The sequence below is a fragment of the Culicoides brevitarsis genome, chromosome 1, assembly GCF_036172545.1.
Source record: "Culicoides brevitarsis isolate CSIRO-B50_1 chromosome 1, AGI_CSIRO_Cbre_v1, whole genome shotgun sequence".
NCBI classification, from domain to species: Eukaryota; Metazoa; Arthropoda; class Insecta; order Diptera; family Ceratopogonidae; genus Culicoides; species Culicoides brevitarsis.
The window spans coordinates 5,792,066-5,818,561 of NC_087085.1; the positions used below are offsets into that span (position 1 = coordinate 5,792,066).

General features: G+C 25.4%; 1 protein-coding gene across 5 annotated transcripts in view; it reads right to left on the reverse strand.

Moving 5' to 3' along the window:
- Positions 1-26,496, reverse strand: part of LOC134827782 (serine/threonine-protein phosphatase rdgC) — a 42,235-nt gene continuing 15,739 nt past the window's right edge. For 2 of the 5 annotated variants that reach the window (XM_063840595.1, XM_063840596.1), the window contains exons 3-13: positions 17,845-17,972; positions 15,560-15,653; positions 14,826-14,977; positions 13,876-14,040; positions 13,576-13,779; positions 13,113-13,262; positions 12,750-12,830; positions 8,350-8,535; positions 8,036-8,288; positions 5,556-5,719; positions 1-708 (exon numbers count right to left, since the gene is read on the reverse strand). In XM_063840595.1, the coding sequence (XP_063696665.1) occupies positions 91-708; positions 5,556-5,719; positions 8,036-8,288; positions 8,350-8,535; positions 12,750-12,830; positions 13,113-13,262; positions 13,576-13,779; positions 13,876-14,040; positions 14,826-14,977; positions 15,560-15,653; positions 17,845-17,972 (2,195 nt within the window). In that variant the 3' untranslated portion in view covers positions 1-90. Of the gene's footprint in view, positions 709-5,555; positions 5,720-8,035; positions 8,289-8,349; positions 8,536-12,749; positions 12,831-13,112; positions 13,263-13,575; positions 13,780-13,875; positions 14,041-14,825; positions 14,978-15,340; positions 15,394-15,559; positions 15,654-17,844; positions 17,973-22,563; positions 22,758-26,496 lie in introns of those variants that run through there. The other 3 variants (XM_063840598.1, XM_063840597.1, XM_063840599.1) reach the window with 3 other exon arrangements.

Consider the following 26,496-nt stretch of genomic DNA (forward strand, 5'->3'; position numbering starts at 1 on the left):
ATTTAAAAAGTGAACAGTTTTCAGTCAATAATTTAATTTTTTGAGAAGCGTTTTTTTTTATTTTTTTGGCAATTTATATGGACTTGAAACTTAAGCGCAAACGTCTTTCGAGTGATTTTTGTCATTTTCCTCGATTTTTCCGTTTGCTTCGCCATTTGTTGTAGCATTAGCATTTTGATTGGTCTTGTTAGGAACATCTTTTTCCGTGACTTCGGCATCTTCGCCGTTATCGTCTTCGTCATCTGACTCCTCAGGTTGTGCGATTGAAGCACGACTCGTACTTTTCGGGCAACTTTTCTTGCTGTTTCCATTTGGAATGTGATTTTCCGCTTTTGCGTCGCCATTTGACTCGACTTTTGTGAGTTTTCCGTTCTTTTTGGCGCCCGGATCAACTTTTGGCGGTTCTTTTGCCAACGCTGAGCTGCTTAAACTCTCTTTCGTTGATTCGCACAAACGGAATGCCTCGAGAAATTCATTTAGATCGACGAGACCGTCTTTGTTGATGTCCATCATGCGACACATATCCATGAGTTGCTCGTGCGTTTCGTACGGGAAATGTTGCCGTAGCAGATTGCATGCCTCATCGAACTCGTCGAGAGAGATGTAACCGGAATTGTCTTTGTCGAGTATCTTGAAAATGGTTTCTAAGCTACTTTTGTTCTTGTAAAGCGATTCAGCGACAGATGTAGAGCCGGCTTGTGCTTCTCTCTGCAAAAAATAAGAGAAAAAAAATTATTTTAAAGTACTTTACAACAAGAAAAGTTGACAAAAGTTTCGAAATTGACAAATTCATGTAAATTTATCATTCATATGTGAAGGAAAGTTTTTCATTATTTATTGTGTTTTTCAACAAATTTTAAAAAAGTAAAATTGCAATTCAAGAAAAATCAATAAAAACTTTGATATATAAAAAAAAAATTGTACAAAAATTCAAAATCGAACAAAAATTGAAAAATTCAAAATCGATTTTTAACTATCAATATAAATTTAAATTTATTTAAAATTTTTATAAAAATCGAAAAAAAAAATTTTGAAGCGACATCTATGGCAGAAGATAAAACTAAAGATCAGCTGATCGGATTTTTAACTATCAATATAAATTTTAATTTATTTAAAATTTTTATAAAAATCGAAAAAAAAAATTTTTTGAAGCGACATCTATGGCAGAAGATAAAACTAAAGATCAGCTGATCCGATCTTTAACACGTGAATTATACAAAAGGTTAGAATTTTCTTTTTTAATTCATTTCAGATTTAAACACAAATAATCCTTAAAACTTTTTAAAGGCTAATAGACAAAAAACCTTTCAAATAATTTGAAATGAAAATGAAAAAAAAAACTTTTTTCATGCATTTAAAAGTAAGCAATGCAAAAGTTTCGAGTCATCATTTAAATATTTGCATCCGAAAATTATTTTCCTCTACAGTTATTCACTCAAATTTCAACCACAACTCTCTCTCCATTTTCTCCCGGGAAACAGAAAATTTTCAATTTGTAAATTATGTTTTTATTTCCTTATATTTTTTCGACATCTAACGAGAACGGAGCAAGAAGCAACTTCAAAAGGTTGTATTAAAAATATGTATGTGCTTTGATCAATCGGTTTGTTTTGCAATCAATGCTGATTACATTCACCGCAATTTGATTGGCACACACAAATTTTTGCTTCAGAATTTGCATTTAGGTACTTTGCTTGAATTAAACTGATTTAGACATAAAAAAAGTAATTTTATGAAAAAAAAAACATATTTTAGTGAGGATTACTTTCCGAGTCAAAATGTTCGTGAAACTGATTAAAAGCCCAACTTTTGCATAAAATTATTATAAAACAAAAGTTAAATACACATTTGAGCAAAATTACGTCCCAAAAATAAATAAATGGAGACAAACTTTTGCTTCTTGTTTTTTTTTTCCATTAAAGGCAGAAGGAAAAAAAATTGTATATGCCTCGTTAATTTTTATTTATTTTTTCCCGAAAAAACAACAGCAAAAATATTTCATCTTCAAACAACATTATCTCTCTTTGAAACTTTTCCATAAATCAAGAAAAGGGAGGAATATTTCTCGTAAGGATGGTTTTTGCAGTTCAAACGATTTGAATGATAAAAAAAAGTCATGACCCGTTTTTTTCGGCATTTATAAAGCTTTTCAATTTTCATTAAATTAAATTTCTTCCTTGATAAGAATCTTGTTGTCCTCGAATATGAAAAAAGTTTATCTTTTATTTTGTGCGTTATTTTTATGTCTTTCACATTTTTTTTTTGGCTGAATATTTATATTGCATTCATCGGTTGTCATTTTTTTAATACAAAAAGTTTGGTTTATTTTTTTAAAATTGTTTTATTAAGTTTGCCCTACAAAATTTGTTCGTGAGAGGTAATCTCGAAAACTATACGTCTCAGAGCATATGTTTCATGGAGAAAAATGTTAGTTAAGACGTGCCTGAAGTTTTTCGCGAAAAAAAATTTAAAAAATTTTTAAAAATTTTTCACTCTTATTACAATTTTTTTATTGACTTTGCCCTACAAAATTTGTTCGTGAGAGGAAATTTCGAAAACTATACGTCTCAGAGCAAATGTTTCATGGAGAAAAATGTTAGTTAAGACATGCCTGAAGTTTTTCACAAACAACATTTTAAGGAAATTTGAAAAAAATTTCGTTCTTATTACAATTTTTATATTGACTTTGCTCTACAAAATTTTTTAAATAATTTTTTTGAATATATTTTTTTTATATTTTTTTTAAAGTGTTTCTGCGGGTAAAAGTTACTTTCGTACAAGAAGAGAGTAAAGCTCCGTTCACGATGATCCAAAAACAAAAGTGAAAGTTGTAAGATGAAGAATTACGGCAGCGATGATAAATGATTGGTTGATGGAAAAACTTTTCTCGTATTTGTCTAGTTTTCTCGTGTTTTTATGATACTTTGTTTCTTCTTCTCGGACTTTTGTGCGACACAAGACGATGAAAAAGTTAATATCATGTCGTCATGTCATTAATTTGTTCGAGAGAATTAATGGAACGAAAGATTCTGCAAGGACAGTAGGAGTGATTTAAGGTGTATTTTTAATTTAGCATGAAATATTGAGAGAGAACTTTTTCATCCTGACTTAATAAAATAGGAAATCGATCACAGTTTGAAACTTTGACCTATAACGAGTGAGTGACATGAATGACTCGAGACTAAAATGTTGCTTGTCATTCTGTTTTTCTTACGTCTTTTTTACTCCCACGCCGCAAAAAAAAGTTACGAGATTAAATGAGTGTATAATTGAATGACAAATCGAAAAAAAAATCATTATGGAAACGCCTTGTACTTTTTGGAAAAATTTAACTTGGAGATTAATCATTTCGAGTGTAAACAAACTTGCAAGTAAATTGAATTCAAATAGAAAACGAGGCAAAACCAATTTGAAAGTGATACAACGGAGAGATACAAAAGTTACAAAAGAGAAAATTGAATTTAAAGTATCCTTTACCCAACAACAACAACACACACACAATTAAGTTGATTAAATTTAATTCAGAATTTGATGAAAAGAGAATTTAAATAGCAAAGGAAATGCAAAGAAAACCTGAGTCAAGTGACACGATGGGAAAAGAAGGAAAGAAAGAGAATAAACGACGACGTTATTTTGCATCACAAAAGATATCAGATTTACATTAAAATGGTTTGTTATGGTTAACTTTGAGTGATGACAATTTTTTTATATGATTTGATTTTACGGAAAAAAAATTCTGAAAAAAAAACTACAATAACAGAAGTAATAATGGAAAACATTTCAAATGAATTATTGTTACGAGTTGACATTTTAAATGGATCTTTTATTACTTATTTATATAATTTAATTATATCGTCGGACATTTAGTTCGTTCGAGACTTGCGAAGAAAACAACACAGAGAACGATGGAACGAGAAGAGGAAACAAAGTCCTTTGTCAATAAAATTACTTTCGCATGCTGGTAAGTAAGTAGGAGGAAGACGTGCGTAATAATGAAGACGAACGAAAAAAAAATTAAGACGTAATATAATTACTGTTTTTATCTTTTTTGTTTTTTTTTAATTCATTTCTGAAAAAAAAATTTTTTTTTGAAGCATTTGTATGTCTGTTGTTAATTTTAATATAAAATAATTTAATTAAAATTTATTAAAACAATTTTATTTAATTAAATAAATTTATAATTTTTTTTTAATTTTAGTTCAAATATATAATTTAATTATTATTTTTTAATTTTAATTAATTTTTTTTTAGATAAAATTTTCAAAATTTGATAAAAAAAAGTTAATTTTTCGTTAAAAAAAATTAAAAAGTTAAAAATTTTAAATTAATAATATTCAAGAAAATTTTAATTTAAGAAATAAAATTTTAAGTAAGTAAAAAATTAATTAAATTTTTTTAAAGGCATTTTTTTAGATAAAACCTTCAAAAGTTGATGAAAAAGTAATTTTTTAATGAGAAAAAAATCAAAGAAAAAATTACAAAGCAAAATTCCTGAAGAAAGTTTAAATTTTAGAAATTTAATTTAAAATAAATAAAAAAAAATATTCAATAATTTAAGTTTAAATAAAAAATAAATTAATTAATTTATTTCCTAATTAAATAATTTAATTGAATTTTCAATAAAAAAAAAATAAAAAATAATTTTTTTCAAATTTTTAATTTAAAAAAAAAAAAAAATATTAAAATTTTAAAATTAAAGTAAATTTTCATCCAATTAATTCAAACTAAGCTGCAAAAATCTAAAAAACTGACTTCATTTCATAATATTTTAACTGAAACGACTTTTCAAAATTTTCTAAAAAAATTTTTTTTTTGTAAATACACTTTTGTCATCCTTAACATTTCCCTTTAAACAACAAGATATTTTTTTTTGTGTAATAATTTACTGTGAAGCTGTGAAACAAAAACCAGAATGGGGCCCATCTTCAACGTCAAGCAGAAATTATTACTGTTATAATTATTTTATTGCATTTCACGGGTGAACAATTTTTTTTCCTTACGAGACTTTTGCGTTTTTTCTTAGCTTTATTCTCGGAAAATCAATTTATCTTTTTTTTTCGCAGGGACTATGAAAAAATTGTCTTAATTAGCTCTAACCAAAGAACTAGAAGAAAATTTCACTCAATCTTCGACAATTGTCAGACAGAAGAAGTAAAAAACTGACAACTGCTACTAATGTGAACGAAAAGGATAAAATTTTCACATTTTCACGTACCTAACTTTTTCCTCTTTTTGTTCTTTTTTTTTCATCGCCTACAGTCAAATATGACGTTAAATGTTCGTTTTCTCTCGTTTTGTAATGCAAAAAAAGATGTTTTTCTTTTATTATTTTAGTTACAAAGAGGATTTCTGTGGATGTTTAACAGGAAGACGAACAAGTAGCAGAAGAAGCGCTTTGAAGCACCGAAGAAGCAGGTAAAGAAGATAAAGTTGTTAAAACGACGCGCAATAAAAACTATTTGAGTAAATTGAAAATTTTTGCTTCGGCGACGACATATGACGCGCGAAAAGTAAAAATAATATTTGCACAGAGATTTAGTCGTGAAGTTACTTACGATGGCATCCGTGTCGAGGAGAACGAGTGTCTTTACGTAATCTACTTCGGTCGGTGGTTTATCCAATTCGGGCGGCGACAATCGTTCGCGCAACATTCGCCATGGCAGTCCCAGATGTGTGGCAGCTTCTAATGCCTCGCACCATTTCGCTAATGGTAAAACGCCTGCAAATAAAAAAATATTTGTCGTTAAGCGAACTCGAAGACATTAAATGGAATGATAATAAAATTGTGACTTTTTATAAAATTTTTATTGCATTTGCTCCAAAATTTTTGAAACCAACGCGTTTTTGGCGAAACTATTCGTTTCCGAGCATATGTTTCATGGACAAATATTTTTTTTTTTTTTTTTTTTTTTTTTTTTTTTAATTTTTTTTTTTGTTTTTTTTTTTTTTTTTTTTTTTATTTTTTTTTTATTTTTTTAATTTTTATTTTTTTAATTTTTATTTTTTTATTATTTTTTTTAATTTTTTTTATAGTTTTTTTTGTTGTTATTATATCAAACTTTGTGTGAAGAAGATCGAAAGTGTTAGAAACTGACGAAAAATATTTCATAAAATTTTTGCGAGACAATCGTCTCTATAAAAAATTTCTTTTATGGACTCATCCACGAGGGACACATAAATTTCCTTTTCTTCATTTTTATCATTTTCATAAAAATCTTCGTGCAAAAAAAAAAAAAACAATATGCTCATTTTCATGCCAATGCCTTGTCTAACAACAAAAAAAATATTACATTATTCAATAATGTAACTTGTTTCTGCCTCGTGGCATTTCCTCTCAGACGACAGTAATTTTCACGCATTAGATACTATCTTGTTTGGTCAAGTCTTTGTGTCAATACAAGTGTTCGTTTGTCAAAAGGAGCATGCCTTCGAGCATATTTCGTCTGTAGAAAAATATCTGAGCAATAAAAAATTACGTTTCTTCGTAAATAGTCGAGATTTTTTTTTTCACTTATCTCCTCGCACAGAAAAATTTGCTTTGATTGTTATTTCTTGCATAATTTCGGTAGATTTTTCCGAAGAAATGGGTCGAGAACAAAAGAAACCAAAAACGAGATTATATTATTCTGATAGTCTTGTCATAAAATAGAGATAAAAGTTTTATTATGTAGCCGAAAAAATGTTGTAAATGTACATCTTTAACGGTTTGCCCTCATTTTTTTTTTTTTTTGAAAAAGACTATTACGAGGATTTAATGAAATTACAAAGAAGCACGCCACAGATAATGCGAGTCTATAAATCTTGTGGGGATTTTTTCTTCGTATCTCATTTTCTGAATAATGCGGAGATTGTTTAGAGATTTTTTTCAATGGATAAAAGAATTCCCAAATGGCAAAGGAATGCATCTCATGCATTTGTAATTAAAATTTATCTTGTTTCTTGGTATGTAAAACTCGAGTTTTCTGTCCTTTTATTTCTGTTTCGTGAAAAAAAGAAGATTTGTATTTTTTTATGTTTATGAAATTTTTTTGAGATTTAATTTTTTTTTAATTGTCTGAATTTTTTAAAATTAAATTTATATTTAAAAAAAAATAATTTTATAAAATTTTATAATTTTAAATTTAAATAAAAATAATTTTAAATTAATTTATATAAAAAAATTATTTATTTTTAAAATATTAATTAAAAAAATTTACTTTAAAAATTTTTTACTCAGATTTTTTAATATAAAAAATTTTTAATTTAAAAAAATAAAAATTTTTGATTTTCAGAATTTTCAAAATAAAAAAAATAACAAAAACAAAATAAAATTTTCAATATAAAAAATTTAAGAAGTTTTTAAAATGTTATTTTTATTTTTAAATTAAAAAAATTAAAGGCTAAAGGCTCATAAGAAAAAAAAAATTTTCATGATTTTATATTTTTTTTCGATTTTTTTTAAATTAATTTTATATTTATAATTTGATTAAAAATTTTATATTAAAAAAAAATTAATTTAAAAATTTTAAAATTTTTTATTTACAAAAAAATTTAATTTAAAAAATTTTTAATATGAAAATTTGAATATTTTATTTTTAGTTCAAAAAACTTCTAATTTTCTAATTAAAAAGAAATGAAAAATCGTAATCTTTAAAATTTTTCTCGAAACGCAAGAAAAACTGAAAATAATGAATGAAAAATATTTGTAACGCTTCTTTGAAAAGGTTACCCCGTGGGTGTTCACTCGAAAGAAGAAAAAAAATATCTCACTGTTTTTTTCTTTTTTTTTCACATTTTATGCAGAAATGTATCGCCAACGAAAAGGACGAGCAAATATTTTTTATAATCCTCCGAACTAAATACACAAATGGGCACTTTGATTTTTTTTTTCAATGTTTTTGTAAGTTTTTTAAGGAAAGAAAAAAAAGTTATCTTTACATAACTTTTGAATCTCTTGTGTAATCAAGCCAATTTCTGCTGTTTATTTTGTTGTTTGCAGCAGTTGAAAAAGGATTCAAAGTCATGAATCAAAAGTTAAGCAAAGAATTTCATTCACCTTTGTTGTCGGGATCTCGTAACTTGAATTCCTTCTCCAACTCGGATCGTTTATCGTATAATTTGGCACCTAATTCGCGTAAAGCTGAACTCTCGACGAGCCCAACGCGCTGCCTAAAGGTCAATTTACGCGTTTTGGAGGCAGCTGCCGTGTATTGCACGAAATGCGTGTTGAGGTGTGGATCTAACTTCAAGTAGGCACCTTTATTAGAACCGATTTCGTAATAATTTGATGCGGAGAATATCGTTATGACCTAAAATTAAAAAAAAAAATTATCAAAAAATTAAAAATTTTGAAAAAAAAATTAAACTTACTTTGTCTGAATGAATACACTCATACCCATCCGGCTTACATTCGTGCGATCTAACCAAAAATTGAAGTTTGTTGCGTTGCAGGAAGCGATTCGAGACATCAGGTCCGAAATATGTTCCGGCTCCTCGGAGGGAATTCGGGCGACAGCCATCGTTGGGTTGCGGATCGCTCCATAAAATGTCAAATACCTGAAAAAAAAATTATAAAAAATATATTTTTTACTAAAATAAACTTTTTGGCAATGAAAACTTTTAGTCGCACTCCAATATGGAAGCAATTAAATAAATTAGAAACTCTAACAGCAAAGCGGCAATTCCCTTTCATTTTACAACAACACGAGAAGAGCGAAAATAATTACATTACGAAACTCTCTAAAGTGTAAAATTATTCAACATATGGGACACCGAGCTAAAAGCACATTCCTCGAAATTGAATTTTACGGCAAAAAAAAAAGAAAAATAATTGATAGACAATGATTTTAAAAGCTCTCTTTGTAGCAATCGCAGCTGTATCGTCACATAAGTGATCAAAATTTAATTTTCACTTAATTGGTTTTAATTGAAATGTGATTTTTAGAGAGAAAATTTTGTGAGCAAAATACACGCAGAGAAAAAAATAAGTAAAAAATTTACTGATTTTTTTTTTAAATTTAGAAAAATTAATAAAAATTTACGTTTTAAGGTTAAGTTTTGGAAAAATGCATCATAAATTTAAAAAGTTATAAATTAAATTAATAAAAAATAAATAAATAAAAAAATTAATAAAAAAAATAAATATTAAAAATTCAATGATTTTTTTTGTTTAATTATTTTTTTTAATTAAACAATTTTAAAATAAAATCTTGCTCCAAATGGATAAAAATTTATCAGAGGGGCTCTAATTTATTATTTTTAATCATTTTATAACTCAAAACTGCCAAAAAATTGAAACTGAAAAAAAATTTTTCCTTTGACATAGTTTTGTTTTGAAAACCAAATCAAGAGAAAAACTAAATCAAAAACTGTGTCAAAGCAATTTTTGTCAAATCTTGCTCCAAATGGATTGAAATTTGTCAGAGGGCTCTAATTTATCATTTTTAATCATTTTGCAACTCAAAACTGCCAAAAAATTGAAACTGAAAAATTTTTTTTTCTTTGACATAGTTTTGTTTTAAAAACTAAATCAAAAGCAAAAAAACTGTGTCAAAAACTGTGTCAAAGCTATTTTTGTCAAATCTTGCTCCAAATGGATTGAAATTTGTCAGAGGGCTCTAATTTATCATTTTTAATCATTTTATAACTCAAAACTGCCAAAAAATTGAAACTGAAAAATTTTTTTTTCTTTGACATAGTTTTGTTTTAAAAACTAAATCAAGAGCAAAAAAACTGTGTCAAAGCTATTTTTGTCAAATCTTGCTCCAAATGGATTGAAATTTATCAGAGGGCTCTAATTTATCATTTTTAATCATTTTATAACTCAAAACTGCCAAAAAATTGAAACTGAAAAATTTTTTTTTCTTTGACATAGTTTTGTTTTAAAAACTAAATCAAGAGCAAAAAAACTGTGTCAAAAACTGTGTCAAAGCTATTTTTGTCAAATCTTGCTCCAAATGGATTGAAATTTGTCAGAGGGCTCTAATTTATCATTTTTAATCATTTTATAACTCAAAACTGCCAAAAAATTGAAACTGAAAAATTTTTTTTTCTTTGACATAGTTTTGTTTTGAAAACTAAATCAAGAGCAAAAAAACTGTGTCAAAAACTGTGTCAAAGCAATTTTTGTCAAATCTTGCTCCAAATGGATAAATCAGAGTGCTCTAAATCATTTTTAATCATTTTTTTGCCAAAAAATTCTGAAAAAAAACTTTTTCTTTGCTCAAAAAAAACTGTCAAAAACTGTGTAAAATATAAAATGGATTGAAATTTGTCAGAGGGCTCTAATTTTTAATCATCAAAACTTTTAATCTGTTTTAAAAACTAAATCAAGACCAAAAAAACTGTGTCAAAAACTGTGTCAAAGCTATTTTTGTCAAATCTTGCTCCAAATGGATAAAAATTTATCAGAAGGCTCTAATTTATCATTTTTAATCATTTTTTAACTCAAAACTGCCAAAAAATTGAAACTGAAAAAAAAAATTTTCTTTGACATAGTTTTGTTTTGAAAACCAAATCAAGAGAAAAACTAAATCAAAAACTATGTCAAAAACTGTGTCAAAGCAATTTTTGTCAAATCTTGCTCCAAATGGATAAAAATTTATCAGAAGGGCTCTGCGTGTAAATTTTTTCGTTCAATTTCATGTTGGTTCACGCTATTTTAATTTGATTAATGTTCAAAGGTCGCATAAGTGTCACTAAAATATGGTTTAAAAGAGACAATTTCGCCCAACAAGCATCACAGCATGGCACGTGGATGATTTTTTGCTGCGAAATAATGTTGTAATTCACCGTTTATTCACAGAAGAATGCATAAATGTGTCATCAATGTAATTTATGATGGTCTTTTATCGTTTGGTGCTAACACATTTTACAATGCCTGTCATACCAAAAAATTTTACTTTCATTTATTTTAATTGCTACATCATCATTATCATTTTATTGCCGCTCTACTGATACGACGATGAAATATCATAAAATCATGTTAAATAAGTCCTCATCGTTTTTTAAGTTGATCACTTTATACGTAAAATGCTCGTTTTTGTGTAGCAGGACCTTTCGCCGGATGACAAGACAATACATGGCTAAAGACAGTTCATTTGCGAAGGAACAACTGTAGTTGAGTTGTAATATTTCTCATTAATTTTCACAACAATTTTATGCTTATGACACATTAAGTTTGTCTCGTCTGTCGTAACTACGGGCTGTTGTTGAAGTTTTAATATGATTTTACTCAAATGCGGTTCGTGTTGCGAGATTCTCCGAAAATGACTTGTGAAAAAATTTAGACTCGAGCAACGTGGATGGCATCACTGTAAAATTACATTCATTAAAATCTACGAGAAAAAGACAATGAACACCATTTATAGTGACATAACAGTGTTAACAAAGTTGTTTCTCAGAGCACTTCTCCTTCTTCTTCTGCTTTTGTCTCGTTTCAAGCACAAAGATACTTTTGCACAGACAACTATTATCCTCTCATTTATCTTCCTATTCAAGAAGCAAATAAAATGTTTCTATTTAGCAAAGAAACTTATCTGGAGAGAGAGAAACAGAAGTAAAAACGTGCCGAGAAACCCGTTGCATATGTAAATTAATACAATTTGAGGCTTATTTTAGCATGAATGTCTTTTTGCTTTTGAGGAAACAAATCTTTTTGTAAAAGATTTCAACAACAGTTTTTTCCATCAAAATCATGTGGTGAACGAAATTGCATCCAAATGTTTCATATGAAGATGAAATCATTAAATTTGAAAATTTATTTAGATGGTTTCGTAAATTTTGAATGCATTTTATTGTAGAAATTTGGTTTCGAACTTAAAATTTTGGTAAGAGATAGTTAACGAGCGTAATTTGTTGTTGTTGTTGTATTTCTTTCCATCATTTACGATGATATTGCGACGGTTTTTTTGGCTAGTTCGTTTAATATCTTTTTTTCATATTCTTATTTCGTTTATCACATATTGCTTTGCCTTAACTTTAAAAATCTCCAAACTATCATAGTCTTTAATATCACATATCACAGTCATTTTGTTAAAATAATTCAATCCTTTATGCCACACAGAGTCGTATATTGCACTTCTTGGAACTCTTAATTGTCCTCTGTTTCGTAATTTTTCGTAAAATTATGTTAAAAGCAATATTTTATTGCTAAATTCAAAATTTTTAATTTTTTTATAATTATTTTTTTAATTTTTTTTTTAAATTTAATTTTTAATTTTTTTTTAATTTAATTTTTAAATTTATTTTTTAATTAATTTTTTAATAAAAAAAAATATATTTTAATATTTTTAAATTTTAATTAAAAATTTAATTTTAATTTTAACATTTAAAAAAAAATTGTTTTAATTAAATTTCAATAGGTAATTTAATTTTTTTATATTTGTACCTAAAATTTATATTCGAATCGATAAAATTAAAAAAAAATATTAAAAAAAATTTGAAAAAAAATAATTTTTTATTTTGAAAATAAAAAAAAAACTTTTATTTTTTTAAAATTTATTTTACCTAAATATTTATATTCGAATCGATAAATATTTTTTAAAAAAAATTTTGTTTAAAATTGAAAAAAAAAAAAATTTTTTTAATTTTTTTTATTTTATTTTTAAATCTTATTTTTTTATATATTTAAAAAATTTTTTTTTTTAATTTTTCTGTTTTAGTTTTTTAAATTTTTTTTCTCTTATTATTTTTTTAAAAAAAGTTTTTTTTTATTTCTACCTGAAATTTATATTCAAATCGATAAAATTAAACTAAAAACATTTTCTTACCTGTTTCCATTCAACCTTATCAATTATCTCAGCACCGGGTTGACTGCTATCCGTAATTGGGGGGCGTAATAACGACACGTACTAATGAAAATTTAGAAGGAGAGAAATAGAAGGAAAAGAAAAGTTAACTTCTTAATTGGTTGTCGACATTTAATTTCTTTTTTTATATTGCGTGTGTTGAGGTATTTGATGTTTTTGTTGCATTTTAAAAGGAAATTAGAGTTTCTTGAGAAAAATTTCTTTGTAAAAATCGTTAAAATGGACTTTCATTGACTTTTTACGACTTTTTGTGATTTTCGCGATTATTTTAACGATTTTTTCATTAACATTTTACCTCAATTGCGTGTCAATTTTCATTCTTACCTTTCCGCGATCCAAACTCCGAATCAAATCCAAGTCAGTTGAGTCGGAAATCCCGCCGTGCACAACAAGCACACCATTATTAACTATCGTTCCCAATGGCAACCATCGATAAACTTCATCTATTAACTTCAGTAATCGCTCGGCATTATGCTATCGTGATGCAAGGAAGAAAAAAATAGGTAAATAATGAAAAATCACGTAAAACATTAATTTTGTCTCGTACACGCAACTTTAATGCAATTATTGCCTTCCTTCGTTACTCGGCGAAAAATTAAAAAGTTTTGTTTGCAAGCGGCGGCGGAAGAAACTTTTCACAAAAAAATCATTATTATTGTTGCCCAAAGCGGTATTTCGGAATACAAATTGACCCAATTAGAGACGAGCCTTAATTTAACGTTCAAATTTCCCCGTAAAAGACAAGGCAATAATTTAATTTAAATTTACCGCTTGTTTTCGCATTTACCTTATATTTTTGGTGTACTTCTCGTATGAACCCGTAACGGGCATTCATTACCGTGTCTTCGTGATTACCGCGATTCAGGAAAACACCTCCGGGAAACACGAGCATGCACGATACGAGTAACAGCAACACTTCTAATCCCTTTTTGCCGCGATCCACGAAATCGCCATTAAATACGTATGGGTTCTCGGGGGACGGTAATCCGTTCTGCAAAATTATTTTTATCCAAAAAAGTTACATTTAGAAAGGAAGGAAACGAAAAAAAAGATAAAAATGGGATAAAATATGCAAATTACAAATTACCTTGTGAAAAACTACCAACAAATCATCTAATTTTCCATGTAGGTCACCGCAAATTGTCACTTGCTTCGAAATTGCTGTCGATGCTTGATTCAAATTTGGAAGTCTTTTCAATTTGGATGCAGCTTCACGCAATATTCCAGCGACGTATTTGGCATGTAAATGATACTGCAAAAAAAAATACGAATTTCAAACCACGTGACCAAAATCAATGCAAATTTCGATTTTTTGCCCCATGAACTTTTAAAAATTTCTCCAAATGTTTTTTTTTGTTTTAAAATTTTAAATAAAAAAGATTTTTACCTAAATTTTCATTTTAAAATTTCATGTTAGAGCAAATTTAGACAAAATTAACCACGTGACTAAATTTAATGCAAATTTCGATTTTTTTACCCCAATGAACATTTAAAAATTTCTCCAAATAAGTTTTTTTTATTTTAAAATTTTAAATAATTTTTTTTTTACCCGAATTTGCATTTTAAAATTTCATTTTAGAGCAAATTTCGAAAAAAATAACCACGTGACCTTATTAAATGCAAATTTTAATTTTTTCGCCCCAATGAACTTTTAAAAACTTCTCCAAATAAATTTTTAATATAAAATTTTAAATAAAAAATTTTTTTTACCCAAATTTTCATTTTAAAATTTCATTTAAGAGCAAATTTCGAAAAATTTAACCACGTGACCTAAATTAATGCAAATTTCGATGTTTTGTCCCATGAACTTTTAAAAAATCCTCCAAATGATTTTTTTTTATTTTAAAATTTCAGGAAAAAATTAAAAAAATTTAGACAAAATTAACCACGTCTTAATGCAAATTTCGATTTTTTGTCCCAATGAACATTTTTTTATTTTAAAATTTTAAATAAATTTTTTTTTACCCGAATTTGCATTTTAAAAGTTCATTTTAGAGCAAATTTCAAAAAGTTTAACCACGTGACCTTAAAACAAACCTTTTTCTTCCTAAATAAATCTATGATAATGTCTAAATCTTTTCTCTGCATTGGAAAGTTGATGTGTGGTCCCCTGTATGTACGTTCAGGTCCTTCCATGCCCTCTTCCGCCATGTCATCCGACTCATCTGAGAATTTTAAATCTAATGCATCTAAAATGTAGAAACGTTCGTTAGCACAGATGAATACAATTCAAGAGGAAATTAAGCAGACAAAAAACCAAAAATTAAATAAATGATGCGGCTTGCGGTTAAATTCTATCCTCTCATAAATTAATTTTTGACATGATAAAATTGACACACAGACAGGATTAAAACTTTTTCTGTAAATATTTGTCTAGTTTTAAAATTGTTTCTGTAATTTATATGGAAATTAAGCTCTTAGCGAAATGAAAAACTGACAATCAATCCAATCATGAAATTTGTTAAAGTTTTAACGTCAATGTTCGAGCAATATAAATACGGGAATTATCATAAAGCAAATAAAACGCCATTCATCGAGAATTAAATACTTACTATTCCCGTTACCAAGTTAAAAGTTCTTGCTAACGTTAATGTAATAATTTCACACTCATCATTAAATTTTGTTGAAAAATAAAATAAATAAAATCAAAGTAAATTAAAAAGAAATAAAATTTAAATTAAATTAATTATAAATAAAATTAATATTTAACGAAATTTTTTTTAATATTTCAAGAAAAATTAAATTTTTAAAGTAAACATTGGATTTCTTACCTACTGAAGATGACCTCGAAGTTCCTAATGAATCGACATTTTTGTTGGCGGCTTCCGGCATATGCGTTAAAAGGGCATTGAAGAAGTTGTAGAGCTATGAAAAAAATAAAAATTATTTTTTTAAAGTTTTTCATGAAAATTTTAAAATAAAAAAATTTTGTTTTTTTTTTTTTTTAAATAAAAAAAATAATAAATTAATTTTAAATTTCAATTAAAAAAATAATTTTAAAATTATTGAAATTTTTTTGTCACAATTTTGTCAAATAAAATGTCTTAAATTAAAATAAATTATTTTTTTTTAAATTTCAAAAAAAAATAATTTTTAATTAAAAAAAAATTAAAATTTGAAAATTTTTAAATAAATTTCAATTAATAAAAAAAAAATTATTTTTAATTAAAAATTTAATTAAAAAGATAAAATTAAATTTGAAAGTTTTAATAAATTAAATTTAATTAATATTAATAAAATTAAAATAATAATTTAGAAATATTTTAATTTTTTAAAAAATTCATTTAATTTTTGTTTTTAATTTTTTTTAGCTATAAAAAAATAAAAGTTAATTTTTTTAGCTAAAAAAAATAAAAGTTTATTTTTTTAAAAAGTTTTTCATGAAAGTTTAAAAATAATAAAGTTTTTTAAAGTTTTTGAGGCTAAAAAATATTTTAAAAGAATTTTTCATATTTTCTTTTAAACAAAAAAAATAATATTTTTTTCTTTAAAAAAATTAAAGAAATATTTCAAACATTTTTTCAGCCTTGAACAAAAATCTCATTTTCGTTCCATAAAAAATTACTGCTAATTGAGCTTTAATTAAATATTCTCTTTTTGAGTCGAATTCATTGAAAAATAATATTCCATCGAATATTAATTAACGCCATTTATCGCAAAATTTTCCCCCTCATTCTGTCGCGACAGGTTAATATTGATTTTCGCATCAACTCTGACTTCCTTCAAATAAATTTTCGATTCAATTCGACAACATTTCCACAAAAAAAAAACATTTCTCTTAATCAACGTATTAGACAGATTTATTGGATTACGTTTATTCATTCATTGACTGAAGTCAATCTCTCGTTCCCTTACTTGACTCGGAAAATAATTTCACATACAGAAAAACAAACACCCACACTCGCATCCAACGAGAAATATCAAAACAACAATCAACGCTCCAATTTTGCTAATCTCATTTGCGTCGGTTTCATCTTGTTTTGTATCAGGCAACATTTTGCACGTGGTAGGCGATGTCTATTTATTTTTATTACATTAGACGGAGCAAATATATGAAAGTCATATTTTTTTGATGTGAAAGAGAATTTTTTTTTCAATGGATGCTTCAAAAGAAAAAAAGCAAAGGTTTTTGTTCCTTTATCGAATTCTCTTTACTTTTTTATTCACTCAAAAGGCATATTGCTTTAAATTGAAAAGTGAAATGCATTCCTTTTTAAAAATTTAATGTTTGACATTTCAGTGTATTTTTCAACTTTAAAAAATAGAGAAATTCTCATGCAGCGAAGAAATATAAAATTAATAATTTATCAGGAATTTTTATATAAAAATGCAGCAAAAATGTTAAGAGTTCAATAAAACTTTTCCATGCGATTTTGCAGAAGTTGACGACATAAAATGAAATAACCTAAACAATGATAGGAGTAGCAAAATTCAAACAATTTTCATATTAGAGGCGTCAATTTTTCAATCGAATTTATGAATTATTTATTTTGAACTTTGATTTTGGTTTACGAATTTTGTCTGTATAGTTCGCGAACTGTCAATAAATGAAAATTTGGAGAAAATTATCATGAATAAAATATTCGATTTATTATTTTTAATATTTTTTTAAAAATGTATTTTAAATTTCTTTACATTTTTTTTAAATTTAACATAAAATTAAAAAAATAATAAAAAAAATAAAATTAAAGTTTTTTAATTTAAAATAAAATAAAAATATTTTTTTAATTTTTAATTATTTTTTTTTAATTTAATTTTTTTTCTTTAAATTTATTTTTAATTATTAAATTAATTTTTATTATTATTTTATTAAATAAATCAAGTTAAAATAATTAAAATAAAATTAACAATTTAAAATTATTTTTAATTTTTTTTTTAATAATAAATTAATTAAATTTAACAAAAATATTTATTAAATATGTTGATAAAATTCAAGTTAAATTAATATTTTTAATTTTATATTAATTTTTTAAAAAATATTTAATTAAAAAAATTTTTTTCTCAGAAATATCAACTTAAAAAAATGGCGAAATTTAGTTAAAATAAAAATACTCACCCGAACTTGATCCTGCTCGCCCGCATATTCGATATTTTGAAATATGGTCCATGTGTAACGTCGTCTAACTTCTATCCTAGCTAAGTATGTACGATACCACTGTTGTATCAGAATGGCAGCTTTCATTGCTACGAAAAAAATAAAAAAGAGAGACAAAGTTATTAAAACGTATATATTGAAAAATTTGCATAATTTGATAAAAAATCGTCGAGAAAGTTTATTTTTTCTTTCAAATCAAATTAAGTGCAGTTTTGAGATTTTTTTTTAGATGTTTGAAAAATTTCCATAAATTCAAAACCAAAGAGAGAGAATGAGAGACATTCTACTAATTATGCAGAATATTTTATTATCTTCAACCGTAAATTATTTATGGTTGAAAAATAATCTCATTAAAGTTTTTTTTTTCTTGTTTTTTGCCACAAGTGGTTTTCCTCAAGTTTTTCTTCGAAGCAAAACAAGTTGACTTTGAGAGTTGTTTCAAGTGACATTACATAGTTTATGAAATTCCTCGGAGGAAGGCAATTTTCGCATTTCAATGAACATTTTGTGATAATGCAAATATTTATCCTAAAACTGATCGATAATAATAATTCTCTCACACACATTTTCCTCTTTGCTGCTCCTTTTGTTCTTATTTAATGGAATTATGTTCGTTCTTGAATGGACTTTAACAATGACAGCATGTTATTTAGAAAAAAACTTGCAATTTTTCTACTGTCTCTTTTTGACTGCTTACAAAAGAGCATTTTGTGTAAAACAACCCTATGGGTGAAAAACGGGTAAGATTGATTCCTTCAGGGATCAGGTTGACCCCTCATGAGTCAAATGATCCCTTAAAAGGTCAAGTCAAGGTCAAATTGACCTCAAGTTGACCTCTTAAGGGTTCAAATTGATCCCTAAAAAGGTCAAGTCAAGGTTAAATTAACATCAAGTTGACCTCTTAAAGGTTCATATTGATCTCTTAAGGGATCAAAAATTCCTTTAAGAGATCAATTTGACTCCTGAGGGATCAACCTGATCCCTTAAGGGATCAATCTAACTCCTTTTTCGCCCATAGGGAGCATTTTATGGGGAATTGTGTAAAACAAATGCATCCTGCGGCGCAAAACTTAACTCTGTGTACACATGAGAAACAAAAGCCTTATGATATTATGTCACTTTATGAAACGATACAAACTTATTTTTGAACAAGCTGAGCCTAGTTAAAACTTTAATAACTTTTGTGCATCAACAAGAACTGACACATGACATGGAAAATATTTTTTTTTCTATACGACAAAAAAAAAGATTTCACGTGAGTTTGTTCAGATTTAAAAAAAAGCCTAAAGTAATAAACGTGACACTTTAACGATATCGTGGCATTACGAATGCGTGCTTATGTGTCGGAAATGAGCATTTGAACGAAAAAAAATCGCTTTTATGTTTGTTTTGATCTTAACCACAATTATTTGTTCTGGATTTCAGCTTTTAAATCATCAAAGAACCGGAATTTACTTTTTCGTGTTGAAAATATGCAGTCACTGATTTTCATCATAAATGGGTGAAAAAAAAAACTTTTCTTTCATCAAAAGATTTTGCCGTAAAATGTTTCAAAAACATTTCCATATATGCGCCGCAGATTGCAGTATTAAATTCGTTAAATTGCAATTGCTTGTTATTCGGTTTGGATAACAGTAAAAAGTTTTCAACGGAGTTAAATTAAATTGTTTTTGAATGTTGCGTTTGAGAAATGTCGGTTTTACGAAATTTATGTAACATTAAATTTAAAATAAAATTGTTTTCTTTCATGTTTTTTATAAAAAAAATTTCTGTGAAAATAGAGAAAAATTTCAAAATCGCTTTTTCGCTAATTCAAATTAAATTTTTAAAATTTTGAGAAATAAATTAATTTTCTTTAGTATTTTGCGAATCTCTTTTAAAAATTAATTTTAAAATTTTTGAATGTCAATTCAAAACATGGCGGTTAAAAATTTGAGGTTCGCTTTTTGCTAATTCAAACGAAATTTTCGAACCTTTGAGAAAATATGTAATTAAATTTTTAAAAAATTATTTCAAATTTCTTTAAAAAAAATTTAAATGTCAATTCAAATTAAAAATTTGAAATTCGCTTTATCGCTAATTCAAATGAAAATTTTTCTTACAAAGTGAAAATTTACATTTTGTGAAAATTTTTCTTCAAAATTTTTCGAATTTCTTTTAAAAATTTATCAAAAAAATTTGTAAATGTCAATTCGAAAAATTCACCGTTAAAAATTTGTAAATCGCTTTTTGGCTAATTCAAACAAAATTTATGAAATTTTTAAAACATAATAAAATTTTCTTTATAAATTTTAAAATTTCTTCAAAAAATTGATCAAAAAAACTTTCAAAAGTCAATTTAAAAAATGACGGGTAAAAATTTGTAAATCGCAACTTTGCTAATTCAAAAAATTTTAAACTTGTCAGTTTGATAATTTTATCTCATTACATCAGCTTAACTGACATGAAAGAGCTTCCAGTCCAACAAGTAATAAATTTAATTATCAGTTATTCTTTTTGCTCGCCTGTTTCATTTCCCATAGCGATTTCTACAAGAAAATTCATAAATTATTAACGATAATCTTTACAATTTTTCTCTTTCATAACTAAGCTCGATTTCATCTTTTTAATAAATGAAGAATTTAACCTTAAAAATAAATCGATTTTCGTGTAACACGAAGTTCACTTCAGCGAGCGCAAAGAGAATCAACATTTTCCAGTAAATCGAGTGCGGCTTCTGCCTGTTTTTATCTCAACATTTATCTTGACACTGATAATTCTATTACACAGAAGAGACGTTTATGTGACGTATTGTGTCTTGCTCGTGAAGCAAAAGAAGGAAAATGTGAGGATAAACTCTTGTAAAGCTTTTGCGAGATGATGCGATAGAAAAACGTTTGAATCAGCGATCGGATTGGATGATAAGAAATTTTCTCTTTTATTCTCGTTTTTATGCCATGAACGACCAAGTGTTATTGCATGGATCATGTTCAAGCAAACCGTCGGTCTTTCATACTCTTTTTTTTTATTTTTTTCTCATTTTTCTCTGATGAAGCGGAAAATGTTACATTGGTGCTTGGAAAGACAAACAATTTCTGGGAAATGTTGTCAATCAAAAAAAAAAACGAGGAAAAACTTTTTTCTTTTCATGTCTCTCGGTTTTTGCTTGTCTGAGACGTTTTGTTGATGATGATGTCTCATTTCATTTTGTGTCGAAATGAAATAAAACATTTTTCCGGTAAAGGGTGTCGAAATGGCTTCTGTTTATCCTTTCACGTAAATTTATTTTGCTTTTTTGGTTTTTTGATGAATTTGCCTCATTTGATGAATAATAAACGTAATTTAAATATTTGTGCGGCGTGTTGGCAGAGAACAAAGGAAATTTCGCTATTTACATTCAACTGTGTGTTCGAGAATAGGGTTTTACAAAAACAAATAATTAACTATGGTTGTGATGTTGTTGAACAAACAAATACAAAAAGTTTAAGCATATTTATCAACAGTCAATGCCATGCGGCAACGTGGTAAGAGATGTTGTTGCATATGCGACAAGAGAAAACTTTTTGAAAAAATTCATTTATTTTAATTAGCTTTCAGTTTTTCTTGTCACAATTTTTTGTGATGCTGGCGTTTCATGCCCTTGAAAAGTTAAAAAATTTATTTTTTGTAAATTTGAATTAATTATCAAATGATTATTTTAATTTAATTTTAATTCAATTTAAATTAAATTTTTATTTAATTTGATTTTAATTCAATTTAATTTTTATTTAAATTTCATTTATTTTTAATTAAATTTTAATTCATTTTTAATCAAATTTAATTTTAATTCAATTTTAATCAAATTTAATTTTAATTCAATTTCATTTAATTTAATTTTAATTCAATTTAATTTAAATTTAATTTAATTTAATTTTAATTTAAATTAAATTTAGTTTTAAATTAATTTTATTTTAATTTAATTTAATTTTAATTTAATTTTGATTCAATTTTAATTTAATTTAATTTTTATTTAATTTCAATTCAATTTAATTTAATTTTTATTTAATTATTTTTTTTATTAATTATTTGATTAAAATTGTAGTTTTTTTTTTGAAATTGAAAAAAGTTTAAAATTTTTTAATAGCTTAAAATCCTTCAAATAAACTAAAATTTGTTCCCGAAAAAACTTAAATATTAAAATCTCATTGAAAAAAAAATTTAATGAAAATCTTTTAAATCATGCCAAAAACAACTCTTTCTCCGTTACTGTACAAAAATTTTTCACATGGAAATATTTCGATTAAAAAAATGTTTCACTTCATTAGTATTCCATCAATTTCCATGAGTCACTTTTAACAATAAGCCTGTCATGCCCTTTTAAAAACAGGTTCAAAAAAATCATTCCTTCACTATTAACTTTTCCCTAACTCGGCGGAAACACGCCAAAAATTGATTATATCACGTAGATTCGACCGAAATTAAGTTATGCCTCATCTAACGTTGTATTTATTGGTAGTTGCCTCGCTCCATTGCAATGTTTTTTTTTCAGGCAAAAAGGGAAAGTTTTTTTGATTCACTTAAATTTTTGGCAGCGATACATTTTTTTTTACATTTACGATTTTTTTTACGAGTTCAAAGAATTGGATTGCGTGTTTCATTGATACGAAATGTAAATTCAAGGCAATTTTTGTTGTGTCATAAAATCAGGAAGAAATTTCTTACCATTTTTAGCACTTGGCCTATCGTCAGTTTTACTGCAGATAGATCCCATGCTGTAACTCGACATTAGATTTTTTATTTCCTGTAAGTAATTTATTTCACTTTTTTCTGTTTTTTTATTTTTTTTTTGTCCGAATGAATATTTTATTTTATATTTCACTTCAAAGTACTTCTATTTAATTAAGTTTTTTTTCCTTTTTTTTATTCTAAAGAGACATCGAGTGAATGATGAGAAAGAGGAGAAAGCTGTCACATGTTACTTGTCAAATCACACGCGCGTGTCTAAAAACTCTTCTTTTTAACCCAAAAAAAAAAATTTCCTTATTTTTTACTTTTACTTTTTTAGGGACAAAAAACTCACAGCATGCTTGATACAAAAAAAAAAAAATTAAAAAAAAATTAAAAAAAAAAAATTAAAATAATATTAAAAAAAAAATAAAAAATGTTAAAAAAAAGTGGAAAAAAAAGTTTTTAATTTTTTTTTAAATATAAAAATTAATTTAGAAGTTAAAAACTTTAAACAAATATTTTTTTCTAATTTTTTTTACATAAAAATATATTTTTTTTAATATTTTTTTTAAATATTTTTTTAATTTTTTTTTTTTTTAATTTTTTTTTTATTTCATAATTTTTAGTGTTCCCATTATGAAACTCACTGATGAGCATTTTTTTCGCAAAAAACATCGGGCACGTCATAACTAACATTTTCCTCCATGAAACATATGCTCTGAGACGTATAGTTTTCGAGATTACCTCTCACGAACAATTTTTGTAGGGTAAAAACAATATAAAAATTGTAAAAAAAACGCAAAAAAAAAATTTTTTAAATTTTCATTGTCCCTTTTTATTTTTAATAACCATCATCAATTTTTTTTCTGCATCCTGTTTCACACGAAAACAATATTTATCAATTTTATTCTGCACGAAATAAAGGCACAAATAATTGTAAAATTATAGGAAATGGCAGGTAATTTGCTATTGAGTTGTACAGCAAAAAACGTATTATTTATAAATAAATGCTCGCCCATAAATACATTTTTTTTCTACTTTTTCAGCAAAAAAATGTAGTGAAAAAAAATGAAAAAATCCGGTACCTAATTTAGACATCACACAAACAAAAAACACACAAGATTTGTTTTTTTTTCGTGAGTTATCGCATTTTTTTTTCTTTTTTTCCTGTGAAGTGTTGTGTGAGGCACTTCCGAACATCATAGACAAGACATTTTTTTTTTACAAAAGACCTTTTTTTTGTTGGTTCCTTAGAAAGTTAACTTGATAAATGCCTCGTAATTTATGAAGTTTAAGACACGAGAGAAAAAGTACGACGAAAAAACTTGGTTATAAATGAAGGAAGTAGAAATGTTCATAAAAAAAATCGTTCACCTTTCGTAAAAGACCGATATTATTATTATAATTTAGTACTTTTTTCGTTCTTTTTCGGAGTTTGACGTGGGCGAAGATGGATCATAGGTCATTTAATTTGATGAATTATGGACCGAAATTCAATAAGAACATTCATGGGTACAAATTAGGCGTAAAATTGTGAGAAAACATCACGTAATGTTGATGTGATTTTGAGAGGAAAAGTTACGAAAGGCGGTTTTTTTTGTATTTTGTATGAAAAAGTTCTTATGAGGGGATTTCATTGGAAGTAAAGAATATTAATGAAATTGGAGAAAAAAATTAATTAAAAAAACCTCTTTGATCTTCTAAAAAAATTAATTTTTGGATAATTAAAAATAAATAAAAAAAAATAAATAAATAAATAAAAAAATAAATAAAAATAAAAAAAAAATTAAATAAATTAAAAAAAATAAATAAAAAAAAATAAAAAAAATATTTAAATAAAAAAATAATAAATAAAATAAAAAAAAAAAAAAATAAATAAAAAAAAAATAAATAAATAAAAAAAATAAATAAATAAAAAATAAATAAATAAAAAAAAAATTAAATAAATAAAAAAAAATAAATAAAATGAAAAATAACAAAAAAAAAAAATATTGAACTTCAATAATGAGAAAAATTGAGCTAAATAAAAAAAAAATATTAAAAAAATTTTCATAAAAATTAAAAAATGCTAAACTGTTAAATTTTGAACTTTGACAGAAATTTAACTGATTTTAAACTTCTAAAAAATAACATTTTTAAGTTTTTCTTTGTAACTCAAAGCAAATGTAAATTTCGTTTAACATTTCCTCAACTAAAGCAAATGTAAATTCGAGTAATTAAACTTTCAAACAGTTCCTCCTCTTTCTTTTCTGATAGTTAAATTTCCCGTTCAAATATTTTCCTTTTCATAATTTTCTTGTGTAACTTTCTTTTCATTTCTTTTTCTTTCTTTCTTTCTCTTTTCAGCAAAGGTAAGTACACGAAAATTCGCTATTCTAATAATACTTTGTAATAATTACAGCAAACTTCACAACTTTGTTTGTCAAAAAGCTCTCAAAAAGATTTAGAGTTCACCAAAGGGAATAATACCGCGACTTATTTGGCTCACGTTCGCGTCAAAACTGCTCAAGTTACTCATATATCATCGGAAAATCCCCCCGATAGGTACACAAATAACATTATTAATGCAAGCCATACAAGGATAAAAGTTTAATTTTACAACTGCATGCAAGCGAACGACGAGCGACGCGACTCTCCGTACATCGATTACGTGTTTGTGTGTCAAAACTCAAAGTGTGATTAGGCTTCTAAAATCAATAGTCGTTATAACTGCAGCAGCAAGTTTCAAGTTTAATAAACAATGTGCGATAATAATAGAGACATGTTTTGATGTTCATTGTGAAAAAAAAAGTGAAATTCTGAATAATTTATCGGTTCTGTTGCGTTCTATTTTTAGGATATTCATTGATGGAAAATTAGGTCTTATTTTCGTTTGATATTAGGGGGGTTGTACACTAACGTTTGACAAATGAAAACAAAGTTTATTGATTTTTTTTTTTGGACGATGTCACGAAAGTTTTTAATATTTGTTTTTTTACCATGATCGATTTTTTGTATATTTTTATTTACATTTTAAGAAAAAAATAAAATTAAAGAAGAAAAAAAAGTTAAAAAATTTTTAAAATAAAAAAAATATTTTTAAAATAGAAAAAAAAATAAATTTAAAATAAAAATAAAAAAAAAATTTTTAAAAATAAATTTAAAATAAATACATAAAATTTTGGAAAATAATAAAATTTTGAAATAAATTGATATTGTGATATTGAATTTCAAAAATTAAAATTAATTATTTTGACAAAAAAAAATATTTTTATTAATTAATTAAATTTAAATAAAAAAAAGAAAATAAAAAAATTTTTAAAATAAAAAAAATCAATAAAAATAATAAATTCTAAAAAATTAAAAATAAATTTTTTAAAATAAATACATATTTAAAATTTTGGAAAATTAATAAATAAATAATTACTTCAAATCAGAAAAAAATTTTAAATTAAATAAATTTTAAGATCCTTAAAAATTAATGAAAAATAAATTAAATTCATTAAGTTTTTAAAAATAAAAAAAAAGTTTCACTAAATTAAAATTTTTAAAAATAAAATTAAAAAAAAAAATAAAATTAAGTTAGATACTTTAAAATTCATGAAAAAAATTAATTAAAAAAATAAAAAAAAAATAATTTAAAAAAATAAATAAAAATGAAAATTAATTATTTTAACAAGAAATATTTTAATAACTAATTAAATTAAATCGAAAAAACGAAAAAAAAATTATTAAATTTTATAAGTTAAGAAAACTTTTATTTTTAATATAAACGACTCATCATTCCATCGAACACCAAAACGCCAACAATTTAAATCTAATTTTGTGTTTTTCTTCATTAGACCTCTCTCTCGATGGATCAACAAAGTGAAGATTGATTGGTTTTAAATTAGATTATGTGACACGATACACCAACTTTTATTAATTTTATAAGGTGCCAAAAGGTCA